The following is a 19,885-nucleotide window of genomic DNA, read 5'->3' as shown; positions in this document are numbered from 1 at the left end:
TAATTTATTTTCTAAGGTCTCGGAGACAGACTATCAGTCTTGCTGGACCGACTCGTAGCAAAATGAGTGAATGAGTGAGTGAGGTTGTTTTACGCCGCTTTTAGCAATATTCCAGCAATATCACGTCGGAGGACACCAGAAATGGGCTTTATACATCGTACCCACGTTGGGCATTGAACCTGGGTCTTCGGCGTGATGAGCTAACGCTTTAACCACTAGGTTACCCGACAGCCCCAATGGGCGGATACAGAGGGGGAATGCGGGGGGGGGTGTACCCCCCCTTTTTATTTTGAAAAAAATCTTTATTTCTGTATAAATTACCACCAAAGACAATAAAGAGATCTTAATTGTGCATCCCCCCTTTTCAAAAAAGCTGTATCCGCCCATGACCCCTTGTAGCAAAATGAAAGCATGGAGAACTGGTGAAGTATTATAGCTCTCAAATGTTACCACAGATTTACCACCTGTCATGTTTCACAGCTTAAACATACTGGTCATTGCGGACTACCATCATTGGGTTATTAGTTGTCCCAAGCCCAGTATAGTAGTCTAGGGCTAGAGGACGAGCATGAGTTATGAAGGCTGGGCTTAATATGAGTGCAGGTCCGCAAAAGCAAGAAAATCATATTTCTGTGTTGGGGAAACATGACATCTGCCACACAGTCAGTACAGAGCCATCTGGTGGAGTGACAGCGATACACTAATAATTTAGCCACAGGTATTACACTAAAAGCATAATCATTCTCTGGTCAGGCTGAATGTTGTTAAGAAGAATAAAACGTGAGTCAGTTCCTCTATTCAGAGTGAGTGAGTGAGTGAGTTGGGTTTAACGCCGCTTTTAACAGTATTCCAGTTATATCACCGCGTGTCAGCTTTATGTGGGAGGAAAGCTCGAAGTGATGCAGGTCTCAGACGTTTACCACTTCAGTGAAACCCACGAGCATGGGTATGGTGCAGGCAAACCTAGAAACATAATCAAGGCGAACCGGGATTCGAACCCACAATCATAGGTTTCTGGCATGCCAAAGGGACGCAACTCTGCACAGCGAATTGCGGCGCCTTAGACGACTGGGCCACCCGTGCCCCCTCCTCTATTCAGAGATCATGGTACATCCATTTACTTCCAACAGTTAATTATACAATCTCAATCCTGTATCTCAATCCGTTCCATCACTGGCAAAACCCACAGGCTCATGACCGGACATATGCTACGTGGAACATTTATCACAGCAACCTTATTGACAGCAAGCAAGGATGGCTGCCCCGAGGATACTGGTGAATTCTCACACTCATGCTTTGATTGCCTGTGAAATAGACCTGCCCAGGCCTCCAGCCTTAGAAACTGGTATTTTTCAAGATGAGTTCAGAGGTTGAGTGCAAAATTTATCTCACAAGTCCTCAGAGTTTGTTGTTTTTAGTTTGTTTTTCAGCAATATTCCAGCTAAATGACAGAGGTCTGTAAATAATCAAGTCTAAGCCAGTGACTGACATCATGAGATTCGATCCATGCAATTGGGATACGATGACATGCATCAACCAAGTCAGCGAGTCTGACCACATGATTCCTGTTAGTCGTCTCTTACGACAAACATGGTCGTCTTTTACGGCAACATGGGTTGTTGAAGATCTATTCCAACACAGCGGGTCTTCACGGGTCCCTCAGAGTTTGTAGCTTGTCCTGTAGACTGACACTTAGTCCCAGAAATAAAGTTATCTTATTCAAAAATATATATCTATAAAATAACAATTATAAAATCCAGAAGCAGCCAAGAGCAACTCTTAATTTCAGGCTAGAGCTGAGACAATTTAGACTTGCCCAATCATTCTAGACTTGAGATGGATTCATTTTTTAATTAATTTTCTAGGGTCTCGGAGACAGACTATTAGTCTTGCTGGACCCACTCGTAGCAAAATGAGTGAGTGAGTGAGTGAGTGAGGTTGTTTTACGCCGCTTTTAGCAATATTCCAGCAATATCACGGCGGGGGACACCAGAAATGGGCTTCACACATTGTACCCACGTCTGGAATCGAACCCCGGTCTTCGGCGTGACGAGCTAACGCTTTAACCACTAGGCTACCCGACCGCCCCCATGGGCGGATACAGAGGGGGGATGCGGAGGTGTGCACCCCCCCTTTTTATTTTGAAAAAAATCTTTATTTCTGTATAAATTACCACCAAAGACAATAAATAGATCTTAATTGTGCACCCCCCCTTTTCAAAAAAGCTGTATCCGCCCATGACCCCTTGTAGCAAAATGAAAGCATGGAGAACTGGTGAAGTATTATAGCTCTCAAATGTTACCACAGATTTACCACCTGTCGAGTTTCACAGTGTAAACTTACTGGTCATTGCCGACTACCATCATTGGGTTATTAGTTGTCCCAAGCCCAGTATAGTAGTCTCGGACTAGAGGACGAGCATGAGTTATGAAGGCTGGGCTTAATATGAGTGCAGGTCCGCAAAAGCAAGAAAATCTTATTTTTGTGTTGGGGAAACATGACATCTGCCACACAGTCAGTACAGAGCCATCTGGTGGAGTGACAGCGATACACTATGATCAGAAATCTGATAACCGTCACACATATCCCTTGGATGGTGCAAACGAAGCGGCACCTAACAAACTGAAAAGCTGAGCATGAATGCTCTCTAGCGCACCTGAATTATGAAAAGAATTATTTGGCGGCCATGTTTAAAGTCTGATTACATTTTAGATAAATTCTAGCTGAGATCATTCATACAAAGTTTCTGCTCCACAGGACTCGTAGTTTCGGAGATGTCGAAAATGCAGTAACAGAAAAACAGGGGTGTTAAGGGTTGTTGGTTGATAGAAAATCACAATCTGCACACCAAAAATACTACTTGTCATACAACATACTACATACTAAAGAATGATACAGAAATGCATGGTCAATGGGGAAAATGACATTTTCAATAAGCCTAAAGTCAGATCGAAATTCTGTGAGCACTTTCAGAAACCCACAAGCTGGGATCAGTCATAAAAGCATCAGCTCCATAAGACTTGTAGTTTCAGAGCAGTTTCATGTAAAACATGTAAAAGTTAACAGATGGACGGACAATCGGACGGCAGACAATGCTCCACCGTATAAGGTCACATGACAGGTGAGCTAAAAGTATATGTCAAAGGTTAACACCAGCCGCAAACATAAATCAGTATGCATATAAGTTTGATATGAATAAACCTTGAAATTTGATAGCTGAATGCATTTCAATGATATAAATACACTGAAATTGTAACAAGAGTTTACCACTAACGTGGCTATATCCCCCGCCCCTGTTGCAGAATTTATGACATAATTAAATCTAAACAAACCCTAACCTTTAACCAAGGTGGAACTTGTCATAGAAATTGTAAAAAAAGAAGAGTTTGGAACCTAAGTCCATCTTGTTGCCATGGAAATGTAAAAAATAAAAATTTCTAAATAGCAAAAGGCACCAGTTCAGCGTGTACTTGACTGACCTGCAAAGTTTCATGAAAAAATATTGAACGCTCAGGAAATGAAACGTGACGGACGGACGGACAGAGCCTGTTTCTATATAATAAATAAATGAAGCAATATTTAAAGTTCCATGAATGGCGATGACATTCTGACGATTTACTCATACCTGTGTTTTTCCAGACACAAAATATCATGTCCCGTATGCATAAAATTAAGAATAGACACAGATAATGTCTACTGCGAGATCCATTGAGTGCAAAACATGTTGGAATAATTGAAACAAATCAAATTGAAGCATGTTCACAGGGTTTCTCACTATGCTCACCTATCTTAACACAATCAATTTTCAGACATTCTGCCAATTCTTCCAACAAGGAGATCCCCATCTGTAGACCTGGCCAGTAACACTATTTATCTCCCTTTAAACGTTTTGGCAGAGTTGCAGTTCTTGATGTCCTTCAGTTGACTTGAAATTTATGAGTTATCAAATTAATCAAAATGGCATCACACAACCTAAGAATTTCTGAACCGAGAGCTGTTAACGTTGATAATGCTATCAAAGATTACTTGTATCAGGGTCAAAATATCAACTTGGTCAGTAGGTTAAAGGACCACAGAAAATCTGCCAACTCCAATGCAAGAGTCGAAAGTGTACAACTTTACCATTGGGGGGGTGGGGTAGCCTTGTGGTTAAAGCATTCACTTGTCACGCTGAAGGCCCTGGTTTGATTCCCCACATGGGTACAGTGTTTGAAGCCCATTTCTGGTGTCCCCCGCCCTGGTATCGCTAGAATATTGATAAAAGTAGCGTAAAACCCAACATTCTCTCACTCACTCACTCACCAACTCACTCTCATTCATTCATTCATTTTAGCATAAACAGTGTAAAATCAGGGTGGTGTATTCAAGTACATATGATGCCAAAAGCCCCCAGTGATGGTCTCATCAATCATCTTGTTCTAAATGACATTTTACAGTGACAGACATTTACAGCACCGTATCATGACTCTCTGATAGGCTGTCTTCCCACTGCTACATATGTACCAAGGTCATTCCATTCACCTTGCTGTGAAACAACATACGCTGGACTATCGCATATTAGTTCCAAGGTTACTGGATGTATTCACGCTGCTTGATGTGAATGTGATGCCGGGTTGTAACACTATTTTTAAATATGCATAAATAAACAAAATACATTATAAAAACAATACTTACAAAGCAATGTTCAAGACATAAATACCGACAAGGCAAGTTTGATGTCTGTATTAAAAAATCTATACCATAGTGTACCAAGTTTCAAGACCTGTTTATATCATGAGATATTGCCCCACACCAAATCAATCACCAAAATTATGTAAACAATATACTAAATAAAAATAAATGAATTGCCATTCTTTACTTTGGAGGGGGGGTCGGGTAGCCTCTGTGGTTAAAGCTTTCACTCGTCACGGCGAAGAACTGGGTTTAATTTCCTACATCGGTACAATGTGTGAAGCCCATTTCTGGTGTCCCCCCTCCCCGTGATATTGCTGGAATATTGCTAAAAGCGGTGTAAAACCATACATTCACTCACTTTACTTCAGAAATCATCTGTAACCAAAATTTGTTGTAATGAATATACTCTTGCTCTCTTTGTTCAGGTTTATACCATGACAGATGCACTGAAGAAAAAGCATTCTGATTCAAGAGCAGTCAGTGAGCTTCTGCTAAATAAAAGTTTCATATCAGTGCTAAATTAACTTTCCGTTTTTAAAATGAAATTCGGCTAGACCCATGGTGACAGTGTTGTCATGACAAAATCTTTGCCCCAAAAAATTGTTCCATTGAGCGAGGGTGTGCATTCGTACCCCTGCGCAGATCCAGGTTAGAAGTGGACTTCAGCAACACGTTGGTCGTAAGAGGCAACTTGTGGGATCGGGTGGTCAGAGTCACTGACTTGGCTGATGCTTATCACAATCGCATAGATTGATGCTCATGATGTCAATCACTGGATTATCTGGTCCAGACTTATTATTTAAAGACTGTCACCATACAGCAAGAAACAAAAGTTTAATGACAATGGAAGTCGTCATGTACCCAAAAGGTCAAAAAGAAGCAATGTCAAGGATGAACACCAACCATCCCCATCAAAGTCTCCAATCTACAGGAATGTACTCCACAAGATGCAGCTGTATTATAGAGAGCAGACGCGATGAGAGACTTAAAAAACCTTGGATTACCAAGTACAGATATTATATACTGAGATACAGTCAACATGTTGTGATGATGTTTTCGCCCTTCATTTGAAAATAAATTGCAGAAGCTAAGTATAAGTGACAATTAATTGACTGAAGGCCGGGAAGCAGTGTCAGCATGGCAGCTCAAGCAGAAAGAATCACCTCCTCTTTTGGAAAGTCATGGAAATGGAAATCGGAAACTTCTCCTGATTAAATTATATGCATCTAGGAACTCATGGAATAGTTTCCTCAATCACAGATCAGGGGAGCAAGCCGGCCAGGGGATGACATTCACGTTGTTTTGTTGAAGAGAATCCTGAACAAGTCGAGCAATATGAGGCTGGGCATTGTCATGTTGAAAGGTAATGCCTGGGCCATGACGATGCAAAAACGGTAGAACCGCTATCCCGTGGCGGTAGCGCTGTCCATTGAGATTTCCCTCTACCACTATCAAACGGGTCCTCTGTCTTGCTGTAATCCAACCCCATACCATAACGCTGCCGCCCCCGAACCGATCTTCTTCCATGACAAAATGATTGACGTAACGTCCATCGCTGTGGCTTAGGTGAAAACGAGACTCGTCAGTGAATAGAAGATGTCTGCACCACTGTAGACGTGCTTGACAGTGGTTTCCTGTCAAAATGGGACGTCTGGCGGGTCTTCTGGCGACAATCCCTGCACATCTGAGGAGACGACGTATGGTTTGTGAAGATATCCGTCGAAGGCCAGGGATGCTTCTTGCTGTCACTGTTGCTGGCTGGAATCGATTTCGTAGGTGTGTTGTTCGAATCCAGTTGTCTTGTCGATTATTGGTTACGCGTGGCCTGCCACTCCGAGGATGGTCTCTGACTGCATTCTTCTGTTGCCAACGTTGCCATAAACACCAAATGGTGTTTCTGTGGATGTTAAATTGTCTTGCAACATCACGTTGATAGTTTGCAGACGCTCATTTTCGGACAGGCGTGGCATTTCGTAATGTTGAATAATTGAACAATTTTGTTGTTTTTCTGAGTGGTTGTTGTCAGCACAATGCTAAACAATGCATATGGAATCCCTTTAACACACATGTTTTTATACCCATTCTTGGGTAGTGAAATGCATGGGGCTTGCTTAAAAGTCAATTTTTGTGACTTGATTCCATACATGTACTACAATATTGAAAACCAAACTATACTTGTTTGAAAAATACACTAAAATATTGGTGTCACAGGAACTTTTGTTGTTGAGTATATCATGAGACCCGTGAAGATCTGGGGTAAAACTGATCTTCAGCAACCCATGCTTGTCGAAAGAGGCGACTACAGGGATCGGGTGGTCAGGCGTGCTGACTTGGTTGATGCAGGTCTTCGTATCACAATTGCGTGGATCGATGCTCATGATGTCATGATTATCTGGTCCAGACTCGATTATCTACAGAACCCCATCAAATAGCTGGACTATTGTTGAGTGTGGCATTAAACAACTAACAAACTTACAAACAAATCTAAACATATCATGATAGATAAAATATCCTGAAATATTTAAATACTTTTATGGGTTTCGATCCCTATGTTTGTATCAGTATATATACTACTCAAAAGAAGTTAAAGAACGCCCGATTCTTTCATATTACTATAGTTAACAGGTCATGGCATGGCAAACTTCTTTTGAATGGTATATATCGTCTTTCACACAGCCACTCCATTAAGAAAATTTCAAATCTGAAATCTCAAATCAATACACACCCCTGACAAAATACTGTCACTTACCTTCCTGGCAAAAATGTGTTGATATACACCTTCATATGTAAACATTTACGTTGAAGTTCAGAAATTCTGATAAAGCAGATAAGAATTCCAGGTACACATGAGACAATTCTGGTGATGTGAACTCTATGTTATCTGTCTGAGAAGGCACCAGCTGTCTACTGTGAAAGAGAGTATGAACTATCAGGAACATTTAAACATTGTCGGGCTTGATGATACGTGTGATGATATCTATCAATGACAGATCAGCAAGAAAAACATATTAATAATCCATGACAGATGGTGCCTTCAGGACATAATATTATATTTATTAGTTAGTGGATTTAGTTAGTGGACCAATAAACTTACATAAGGATAAACAAAAAAATATTGTCTGTTTTATTGTTATTTTATTTGTCATGAAGTTGTTTAGGTTTGTTGGTTTAGTGGGAGAATGGAAATGTTTACAGGACAGGTTGTTATACAATACTATGTACTCTTATTGTCTATAATAGGCGCCCCAGGCGGCTCAGAATTGACAAAGGGGCGCTTATTAAAACCATACACCACAACTTGAATCTGTTTTCGGAGTTCACACGTTAGTGACCAACCTTAGTTCCAACATTTTGAAACAAAAACATTTTTTTATGATAGTTACAAGCAATTATATATCCCTTCTACTCTGCTGTAAACATTCTGTAATATACACAGGAAAATAGGGACTGTCCCATAAATTGTCGTTTTTTCAAGGGGCACTTATAAAGAGTACTTACAGATTGGTCTAAATGTTGGTCAAGGGGTTCTTTTTGAGCAGGGCGCTAAATTAAATTAAATTAAATTAAATTAAATTAAATTAAATTAAATTAAATTAAATTAAATTAAATTAAATTAAATTAAATTAAATTAAATTAAATTAAATTAAATTAAATCAAATCAAATCAAACAATGCTCTGGCCAATAGGTTTTTACATTGTAGTTACCATGATCAGTGCCATGTGCGAATCTGAGACATTACAGTCTCTGTCAAAAAGAATACCGTATTCGACGTAATAAGCGCCCAAGGTGCTCTTAAAATTAGGAATAGGGGGTTCTTATTAGAATATAAGGCGACACTTTTTTTATTTCTTGGTTTACGGATTTCAAACTCATTTCAAAAGTGAGGCAGGCCAATTAAAAAAAAAAAGAAAAAAAAAAGCCTCTCACATTTTTTTTACCTGAATTTTGTCCTAAAAAGTTAGGTAGGTATGAAAAAAAATATCCTGGCGTAATAAAAGTAAAATAACTCAATTTTTCAAGAACATTTTATTATATCCCTTGCACTCAGCTTGTGCAGGGATGACAACATAACAATATTCATGTCATGGGTGGAAATGCATGAAAGACGCTGCTATTTTGGCAGCATAGGCAACGTTTAACTCTTTCATCACCAGCCAACCAGAAGATTACTGCTGTGACACCAAGTTCCCAGAGACTCTTGTGTGATAGATGAAACCAACATTTATCAATGAATTATCTGCTGAAATTAACATCTTTGCTACTACATGTTTGGCCATACACTATTTGAAAGGTCTAATTAATCCTATTGTTTATAAATATGAAAGTTATGTGTATTTCATTATTTAAATAATTCATGAACAACTAAATAAAGTTTGTTTTAAATAAATAATAATGTAAGCTAAAACATTCATAACGTCCAAATTTAGCGCAAATCTAACGATTTTTTCGGCAAATATAAGAATTCATAAAATCCACTTACCTATTTCTTTTTAATTTTCATTTGTTTACGTTGAACATTATTTTAAAAAGAATTACAAATAATATCTGTCATCACCCATTTCCCGATGATAGTGGCTGTCCGCTCACTAACATGAGGAAATACCTCGGTTTTCAAAGCTTCGTATGAATAACACATACGTCCTGCCATGTCAGTATACATTAAAAAAAACTTAAATTGTTTCACCGACAAAATCTGCTACAAGGTTCGTGATTAGTCAAATTTAAGCACGTGACCTAAGGCAGCTAATCAAATTACAGCAAAGATAATTTTCAGACTTTGGCGAAAGGTTTGTGTTAAATCATGTTATTCTGAACGTTTTAGCATGAAATCGCGATCTATATTAAAAATATGGAACTTTATGGATGTATAGTGCTAGGTTACGAGCTGTGACAAAGATTTCTTATGCATATGTTTTGGCATTAAGACATCGTGTCCGAGCCGAGAAATCCAGGCGACGAAAGCCGAGATGTCATTTGACTTACGATATGCGATCGCACGAAAAGTTGGAAATAATAACTAAGATGTCAGTTTGGCAACTTTTATAGATACATTTTTGATGATTTTATTACTTTGTAAATAAAGACGTTTCAGCTCGTGAGGACCCGTTGTCGAAGTGTGTCCGAGAATTTTATTTTCAATAACATTGCGGGAAATAGTGTCAAGTGAATATATTTTTAATCTATAGATAAAAAAATGATAAAATCAAATGGAATAGGTATTTCAGACATTGTGAAATGTGATAGATTTAATAAATGAATGATATGACAAGTAGGTTAATATAATTATAAACTATTTTGACGTGGCTTGGACGGTTTACCATGCGGTGTGACTTGTGGCTTTGAACGGCCAACAGTGTTGAAATAATTAAACTGGTCACCACTGCGCTTTGCGTTGACAAGCTTTGATGGTATAAAGAGGGATCCCAGCAAGAAATATCAGAGTGACTTCCCTTTGCTTTATGCTCGACGAGGAAAAGAAATCTTTTTTTGTTTGAACTTTTTGTCGAAAAGATCGGCGGTAATAAAAAAAAGGGTAATTTTCATTTTTATTTTTTTTTAACATTTGGACTTTGAAAGAGCGGCGCATTCGTAAACCAACAAATAAAAAAAATGTCGCCTAATTTTGGTGAAAAAAAAACATAGTTAAAAGATCATAAATTTCGTTGATTATGCGGACAGCCTGAATGATATAAAAGAAAAGTCTATGCGTTTTATACACGACAAACATATTTTTCCAGAATTTAATTGCCAGTAATTAAGGGTACATATAACACACGAGTGTGTATTTCACACAAATAAATAAGTCTTGTGTACATTGATCAATCCGAAGGGGTGCAAATTGGGATTGTTCACCAGCCAATATATTAGCAAATATCGCCGTGGGCGCTTATTATGTCGAATACGGTATCAGTAACTGCTAACTTGATATTCATCCTAACACCTCAAATAACCTGTTAAGTCATCCTTGAAAACAAAGGTAACTGGATACTCTCAAACATTCTAAGGGGCGGTCTGGTAGATAGGTGGTTAAACATTCGCTCGGCCCGATTCCCGACATGGGTACAATGTGTGAAGCCCATTTCTGGTGTCCTCCGCCGTGATATTGCTGGAATATTGCTAAAAGAGGCGTAAAATCAAACTCACTCACTCGCTCAAACATGCCAATCATATTCCCGTTATATTTGTTTGTTCAACTCGATGATTAGAATCATTGAGGCCTTATATTTTTTCTAGTTGGTTTACAAAATGTTTGGCCAAAAATTCTATTTAGGTGGTCGGAATATGTTCACTTGATTCAAAATTCAAAATTAACTTACTTATAATGAAATAAAACTGACAGCAAGTTGGGGACATCATCAAGTGTGTCAATCCCACTAGCTGTCATGACGTCACACATCCCTGGAACTACACCTACTTGTGAAACAGCTGCCTCTCCAAAATCCTTTATTTTTCAGTTTCTTAATGTTGGTTGCTTTTTTACAGCAAAGCAATCAAAACTAAAAGGCTTTAAGTAGACCTTTCACATAAGAAGATTAACTTTTTTGGTTGGTTTATTGATCTAACGACATGAAAAATCCAAATAAAATCACAATGACTTTTCTGATATTTTTCGGGCCCCGGGTAGTAAATTTGGACTTGTCCCAGCCCTACATTCTATGCATTCCACAAAATGAACAAAATCATGTCATAGACAAACTGACATAATCCTCCAGTATCCAGTGTACCATATGTCCATTCTATTCTGATAAATACCATTATCATAACTCTATGTCAGAATGATGAGATCTGATTGGTTCATGTGACCTTGATAAAATACTCTGTAACCCTCCTAAGAAGGGAATCAATGAATCAACGTGGGAATAAATCTCTTATACCCCACCACGAGCAAATCGGGCTGCACACGGATTTCTGAGAGACAGAATAAATCCCTTATTCAAAGCGAAAAGCTGCACGCTTTTTCTGAGGCAATGGAAGTCGTGTGACATAGTACAAGTTAACCTCAGCTCAAGGGAACAGCTGTTTTCTATCAATTTTGAATTTATGTTAATTCTTTTACAATGTCACGTTAAAACATGTCGGTAAGATAAATTTGTTGTAACAGGATCAGTCAGGGTACAAGTTTTATTTTTGTGTCCCTCGCTTGGTTTTATACCACTCACCTCCGGCTCATAGTATAAAACCTAATGTGGGAAACGTAATACGCCACGTACCCCTCGTGATCCTGTGACAACTTATATTACCATACCTCCAGGTCAGAATGATGGGATCTGATTGGTCCACGTGATCTTGATAAAATACCGTGTAACCCGCCTTGGAGGGTAATAAATTTCTCAGCAGGGGAATAAAATCTCTTATACCCCACCTAGAGCAGTACAGGCTGCACGTGTGTTTCTGACCGACAGAATAAATCCTCTATACCAAACTTCAAAATGAAAAGCTGCACGCTTTTTCTGAGTCAATGGATGTCATGTGACATAGCACAAGTTAACCTCAGCTCAATTGAACAGCTGTTTTCTATCAATTTGAATTTGTGTTAATTCTTTTATCTCCGGCTCGTGGTATAAAACCTAACTCTCGTCACATAAAACCCATGTACCCTTCGCGCTACAACTTATATTGATACGTACAGGTAGTAGAAACATCTGGTAAACTATCTGGTAGCAGATCACTTGCTGGAAGTGATCAGTGTATCAACACAATGGGCAATATCCGTCAATAGCGCTTATGCTGATATTCATAAATAAATTGATGATAATATTTAACAGAATGTGCAATAATTAAGTATATTATATTTGGATTAATGTTCCAATTCATGGATATGTATCTATGTGATCCTATGACATGAAGTTTGTGACGTAAGGATATGATGTTAGGATACATTTATATACCTGGAGTCTGTACATTAATATCTTTTCAACAACAAAAGGCATATGTAAAAACAAAAACAGAGGCTTCAGAATTTTTTTTGAATATCTAAATACTGTTTTACGGTTCTTTCTGTCACGTGATGTGACATGTGACAATGAAATAATAACTCATCCACTCTATGTCACTGTTCGCGTGTAAGTGGTCCCAACTCCAGACAAATACATCTGAGTCTACTAGGCTTACTAGTCTCTACTGTCGATATTGTCAGTAGCTATATGGGCCAGTACAAGCAGATCTTACTAGACTAGATCATACAAATTTTACTTGACACAGGCTTTGGACATACCATATTCGACGTAATAAGCGCCCCGCTCTAATAAGCGCCAACAGCGATATTTGCTGATATATTGGCTAGTGAACAATCCCAATTAGCACCCCTTCCAATTGATCAATGTACACAAGATTTATTTCTTCTTGTATAATACCCACTCGTGTGTTACATGCACCCTTAATTTGGGGCAATTAAATTCTGGAAAATATAATACACACAGACTTCTTTTTTCTATCATTTCAGGCTGTCAGCATAAACCACGAAATTTACGATCTTTCAACTCTGGGGGTTTTCACGAAAATTTTATTCTAATAAGAGCCCCCTGTTTCTAATTTTGAGAGCTTATTGTCGAATACGGAACATGTTTTACCAAGTGTCTCAAATTGCAGACAGCAGTGTTTGCACTGAAAATGTACTTGAAAAACATTGAACATGCTTATTATTTTCTTTTTTCATAAATACAGTACATTAATATTCTGATAAATTTATGATACGATGTGCATATTTCACATTTTCTGACTGACATATCTTATAATACAAATAAAACATAAAATTCAACATATTATTTTTTAAATAAATTTCAATTTTCTGCTTAATTCCTCACAACATGTGTGTAGCTTTCATTTCCATGTTATAGGAAACAGTTGCGGCTCAGTTGCTTTTCTGGACTTACCGTATTCAATGTAATAAGCGCCCAGGGCGCTCTCAAAGTTAGATATACCGGGCTCTTATTGGAATATTATTTTGGTGAAAAAAATACAGTTGAAAGATTGTAAATGTCGTGGTTTACGCTGACAGCCTGAAATGTTTATATTCGACCCGCATGCCTCATCCCCTAGCCCTAACCCCCAAGCCTCATCCCCTAGCCCTAACCCCCAAGCCTCATCCCCTAGCCCTAACCCCCAAGCCTCATCCCCTAGCCCCAACCCGCAAGCCTCATCTCCTAGCCCTAACCCCCAAGCCTCATCCCCTAGCCCCAACCAGCAAGCCTCATCCCCTAGCCCTAAACCCCAGGCCTCATCCCCTTGCGCCAAACCCCAGGCCGCATCCTCAACCCCCAGGCCTCATCCCCAAACCCTCAGGCCTCATCCCCTAGGCCTCATCCCCCAACCTCCAGGCCTCATCCCCAACCCCCAGGCCGCATCCTCAACCCTCTGGCCTCATCCCCTAGGCCTCATCCCCCAACCCCCAGGCCTCATCCCCAACCCTCAGGCCTAATCCCCAACCCCCAGGCCTCATTCCCTAGCGCCTACCCCCAGGCCTCATCCCCAACCCTCAGGCCTCATCCCTAGGCCTCATCCCCAACCCCCAGGCCTCATCCCCAACCCCCAGGCCTCATTCCCTAGCGCCTACCCCCAGGCCTCATCCCCCAACCTCCAGGCCTCATTCCCTAGCGCCTACCCCCAGGCCTCATCCCCAACCCTCAGGCTTCATCCCTAGGCCTCATCCCCCAACCTACAGTCCTCATCCCCAACCCCAAGGCCGCATCCTCGACCCCCAGGCCTCATCCCCTAGCGCCTGCCCCCAGGCCTCATCCCCAACCCTCAGGCTTCATCCCCAGGCCTCATCCCCAACCCTCAGGCCTCATACCTAGGCCTCATCCCCCAACCTCCAGGCCTCATCCCCAATCCCATGGCCGCATCCTCGACCCCCGGGCCTCATCCCCTAGCGCCTGACCCCCAGGCCTCATCCCCAACCCTCAGGCCTTATCCCTAGGCCTCATCCCCCAACCTCCAGGCCTCCTCCCCAACCCACAGGCCTCATCCCCCAACCTCCAGGCCTCATCGCCTAGTGCCAACCCCCAGGCCTCATCCCCAACCCTCAGGCCTCATTCCCAACCACGAGGCCTCATCCCCTAGCGCCTACCCCCAGGCCTCATCCCCCAACCTCCAGGCCTCATCCCCAACCCTCAGGCCTCATCCCCAACCCTCAGGCCTCATCCCCAACCCTCAGGCCTCATTCCCAACCCCCAGGCCTCATCCCCAACCTCCAGGCCTCATCCCCAACCCTCAGGCCTCATCCCCAACCCCCAGGCCTCATTCCCAACCCCCAGGCCTCATCCCCCAACCTCAATGCCTCATCCCCAACCCTCAGGCCTCATCCCCAACCCTCAGGCCTCATCCCCAACCCTCAGGCCTCAACCCCAACCCTCAGGCCTCATCCCCAACCCTCAGGCCTCATTCCCAACCCTCAGGCCTCATCCCTAGGCCTAATCCCCCAACCTCCAGGCCTCCTCCCCAACCCCCAGGGCTCATCCCCTAGCGCCAATCCCTAGGCCTCATCCCCTAAGCCTCATCCCCAACCTCCAGGCCTCATCCCCAACCCCCAGGGCTCATCCCCTAGCCCCAACCACCAGGCCTCATTCCCTAGGCCCAACCCCCATGCCTCATTCCCAACCCCCAGGCCTCATCCCCTAGTCCCAACCTCCAGGACTCATTCCCTAGCCCCAACCTCCAGGACTCATTCCCAAACCCCAGGCCTCATCCCCTAGCCAACCACCAGGCTTCATCCCCACCCCCATGTCTCAAACCCAAGCCCCAACCCCCAGGCATCATCCTCAAGCCCCAACCCCCTGTCATCATCCTCAAGCCCCAGGCCTCATCACCCAGCCCCATCCTCCAAGGCCTCATCCCCACCCCCCAGGCCTCATCCCCGACCCCAAGGCCTCATCCCCACATCTCGATCTACTTATTAAAATGACAGGTTACTAATATAATATCAATGGTTTCAAATAGGATCCTTATCTGTCCATCAGTTTCACACACAAGGCTTCCCAAGCTAAATGAGTGGTGACTTCATGAATAATTTTACACCAGTAAATCAACCGTACAAAAAATACACAACATATGTCTTACCTTCGTCATATTCCCTTGCAGCAGTCTTCAAAGCAGAATATCCCATCCCAGATAACCTTTTCCCGATGCTTCCATTCCATAGTTTCCGTGACATCTTCCTGGTTCACAAAGTCAGCATCCCACTACTAATCCTCGTCCCACCAGCCACTGAGTACCTGCATGAATACAAACATGCATAGACATGACAGACAGTTTCATATTACACTAACAATATATGCCTATTCATTAGCTATTATCATGGACAGTGCAGCATTCATCATGGACATCATGTCCTGCTGTGGTCAATAACACTCTCAAAAACATTCTAAAACACTAACACATGAAGCTTTAGGAGGTAAGTAAAAAAAGATTACCGTATTCGACGTAATAAGCAGCCAGGGCGCTCTCAAAATTAGAAAAAGGGAGCTCTTATTAGAATATTATTTTGGTGAAAAAAGGTGAGTTGAAAGATCCAAAATGTTGTGGTTCATGCTGACAGCCTGAAATGTTTAAATATGACAGATATATTTTTACAGAATTTTATTGCCCATAATTAAGGGTGCATATAACAGACGAGTGTGTATTATAGTGTCGTAAAGCTTGAGAAAGCTGCCTACTGATTGGCTAATGTTGATTTCTTGTCAGTCATTTCATTGATCGGTCAAAGTTCACGAGAGGTCGTTCTGACGTGACCCATAATGGGATGTCCTCAGATCCTTGTTTAGCGGTAGCGAAAACTAAGATCTGATTTTAATGAGATTGGGACAACATGGCATTCTGTTCTTTGGTGCTGAAAATTTTGATCAAGAGGTTTGAACAGTGACCGTCAAAAGAACCGCAAACCATAGAATCATATAGAGAAGTATCTATGTTAAGAAGAGATGTTTTCAATGTGTACCAATTAAAGACAAAACTAACAATCAGTCAAGTGTTGCCACAGTGTTTGTATTCTTATCACGATATGCTGCATGTGATTTCCAAAGGTTTCACACTAATCCTGCACGAGACACATGGTGCAAATCGAGTCATGGATCCATGACTTCACATGATGCGGTCATGAGCACCAGTTCACAAAACATACCAGTATGTTCGTGTGTGCAGCAAACCAATCTAATATCTCTTAGTTATGAGTCATTTATTAACCAACATGTATGGTATTCGCATTTCTTTGGACAGTGAGTAAATATTTGTAATTTCAGGCATGACACAGTTCAACCAATACAGTCCCATTAATCCGACATGGCTGGTTGCATATGATTATATCGGATTAACGAGTATGTCGGATTAACGAGTATGTTGGATTAACGAAATTAAGTAGTACCAAAGTTCGTCGGTCATAGTTCGCAGACGGTTCTTCTGACGTGACCTATAATGAGATATCCTCAGCGATAGCGATAGAGATTTTAATGAGATTGAGGTAATCTAAACATGTGAATAATCCTGTTTTCTTTATTTAAAGCATAAATTGTTTATTGTTAAGCAAAGTTACTGCAGCTTTGTAATATGCAGCTACCAGCTGACTCGTCTCGCATCAAAACACTGGCTGTTTCCTGCGGAAATAATTTGACATGTGAAATCATTCTTATAAAACTATGCATGGCATGTCACACTTGAGCAAGAGAATTATTACAAACTCAACCATGGAAAACCAATACAGACAAGCAGTAAATTTGTATGTACATATTTTAGTTAATTAAGTTGTCAGCTACAATCATTGCAAACGGTTACTATGGAAATGTGAGCTCTAAATCAAAGTAAACTGAATCAAATTAAAAACTTCACATTTTTAAAAGTAATCCCATATATGATCTACAACAGACAATTGTATCAGAGAAGGTAATTTTTAATCATTCATGTCCAAAGAAGGATTTTAATTAACGGTGGTAACCATAATTTGTTCCAAGCACCGGGTCCATGTGCTGCCATAAAGGGCAGAAGTTCTGGTGCCAGTACCTGGTCGCGGTAAGCAGCAGCGTTGAGATTGCCACGGATGACAAGAAGCCTGGAATGTGCATTGCCACAGAAAGCACCCCACACCATGACACTTCCGCCTCGAAATCGGTCAGCTTCCTGTACACAACACTGGGCGTAACGTTCATGACGGCGCCACCACACCCTCGCCCTACCATCAGCAAATCGAAGATTAAATCGGGATTCATCACTGAAGACGACTTGATTCCAATTCCTCTGAGTCCATCGTAAGTGTCGCTGTGCCCACAACTGATGTTGACGTCTGTGTAATTGAGTCAAAATCGGCCCGCAGTATGGCCGTTGTGCTTGAAGGTGAGCAGTTCTCAGACGGTTTCGAACAGTTTGCGCACTCAGTCTACCCCTAAACAGTTCATTTCTGGTTGATTTAGCCGTAAAAAATCGTTTACAGAGGTGACGTAAGACAATCTGACAATCCTCTGCATGTGACGTCACACGTGGTCAACCTGGCCGAAGGTGATCAGCTGTGGTACCCATTTGCTGTAGACGCATCTGTAAATCATAAACAGTCCATCGACTACAACCCATCGTCCTTGCGACTTCAGCTACGGACGTTCCCGTCTGCAACATGCTGATGGCACGTTCATGTTGCACATTTGAAAGGCGTGGCATGACAAATGGCCGTAAAGACTTTTGATTTCTTGTGTTTTTCTTTTTTTGTTAATGACTGCTAACAAGTATGGCTGAAAACACGTGCGGTATTATGGCCACGTGACTAGTTGCACGTGAAAAAACACTTTTGCCACTATACTGCTGTGCACATGATTTTGATCGATTCACCTGCACAAAAACGGGTGTCATCTGAAGACAATACGTGGCCATTACTGTTTAAATACACAATAAGGGCCCACAATGATAACTGGTCAAAATGTTAAAATTTTAGGATAGTGAAGTTTTTAATTTGGTTCAGTATATATAAAAATAGCAAACATGAGAAACCCATTTCAGAACCGGTATGTAACATATGAATTCCAGGGCCGTGATTGGCTACTCCATGGTCATGACCTGAGGTCAAATTATGACGTACTACTTTTCCTGACTGTAATTCATGGACAAGTTGTGCTTTGGTCAAATTCACCTTCGTCTGTGTAGAAACTTTACAGATTTAGAGTGTTAATAAATGTTTGCATTATCACCTTGATGATACACAGATATGGTGGACACTTTTATTGTGTAGGGTCACACTAGATATGTGTAGTAAGCAGTAGGTCGGATGACGTCACAAATGACCGTTGTTATGTATTATTGTGCCATGTGCAATATGCATTGAATCGATGCTAAAATGGCGCTATCTTCGGGTGTGTAAGAAACAGATTACTGCACTCATGCCTGTTAGATACAATGTATATCAAAACTTGTTTCAAAGCTCACATTCGCTCGTTGGATGCCTTTTCAAATAAATCATTTTAAGATAAATGGTTTCTGACAGACACTAGTGTAGTAATCTTTATATATAAAACCGCTTCATGTCTATGTAGCAGGGCGTGGAGTCATCCCACAGATGACATCCTTACCATGTCAGCTTGCTGACGGTGTTAACCTCAGGTCATGTGAACAAAGTGTCCGACCTCAAATCAGAAGGTCTGTGGTTCAAATCCAATTAAGGAACTCGGAAATTTTATGGCCGCTACATTGGCGTCCAACGTGGGGCTGAGCACATTCATATCAAATTTGAGCGAAATAAGACTCAGTACCCTACTATGCGGCCCGGGACGTGCCTTCTGTTGACGGGGGAGTATGTAGCAGGGCCTGGAGTCATCCCACAGGTGACATCCTTACCTTGTCAGCTTGCTGATGGGGTTAACCTCTTTGGTCTTGTGGACAAGGTGTCCGACCTCAGATCAGAAGGTCAGTGGTTCGAGTCCCATCACGGGACTCGGAAATTTTATGGCCGCAACATCTACATGGTCTATATGTCAGACCTTGCAAAAATGCAAAAAAGTTAAAACACAACTCCAACATTTTGGTTGATAATGCAAAACCTCGTGGAGAAGGTTTTTTTAGTAATTATGAACCATCTAAATTCATATAATACCAGAAAGAAAAAAAACAATGGCATACCTTATTAAACAAATTCGAAGACAGTAGACCATGAAAGAGAGAGAGACCATGTGCAACATGCATACAAATGAAGTCATGACATATGAGACTGAACACCCTTCCATCACATGCCCCAGTGGCTCAGTG

The 19,885-nt window shown here is 41.3% G+C and overlaps 1 protein-coding gene across 2 annotated transcripts in view; it reads right to left on the bottom strand.

Annotated features, from left to right (window-relative positions):
* Positions 1–19,885, bottom strand: part of LOC139456566 (putative transporter SVOPL) — a 71,424-nt gene that overhangs the window by 38,080 nt on the left and 13,459 nt on the right. Inside the window, exon 2 of one of the 2 annotated variants that reach the window (XM_071238351.1) lies at positions 15,731–15,885. In XM_071238351.1, the coding sequence (XP_071094452.1) occupies positions 15,731–15,824 (94 nt within the window). In that variant the 5' untranslated portion in view covers positions 15,825–15,885. Of the gene's footprint in view, positions 1–15,730; positions 16,059–19,885 lie in introns of those variants that run through there. The other variant, XM_071238352.1, reaches the window with a different exon arrangement.

Source organism: Haliotis cracherodii, unplaced genomic scaffold (genome assembly GCF_022045235.1).
Source record: "Haliotis cracherodii isolate W230 unplaced genomic scaffold, xgHalCrac1.p SCAF_11, whole genome shotgun sequence".
Taxonomy (NCBI): Eukaryota; Metazoa; Mollusca; class Gastropoda; order Lepetellida; family Haliotidae; genus Haliotis; species Haliotis cracherodii.
This window is presented reverse-complemented; position numbering and strand designations above follow the sequence as displayed.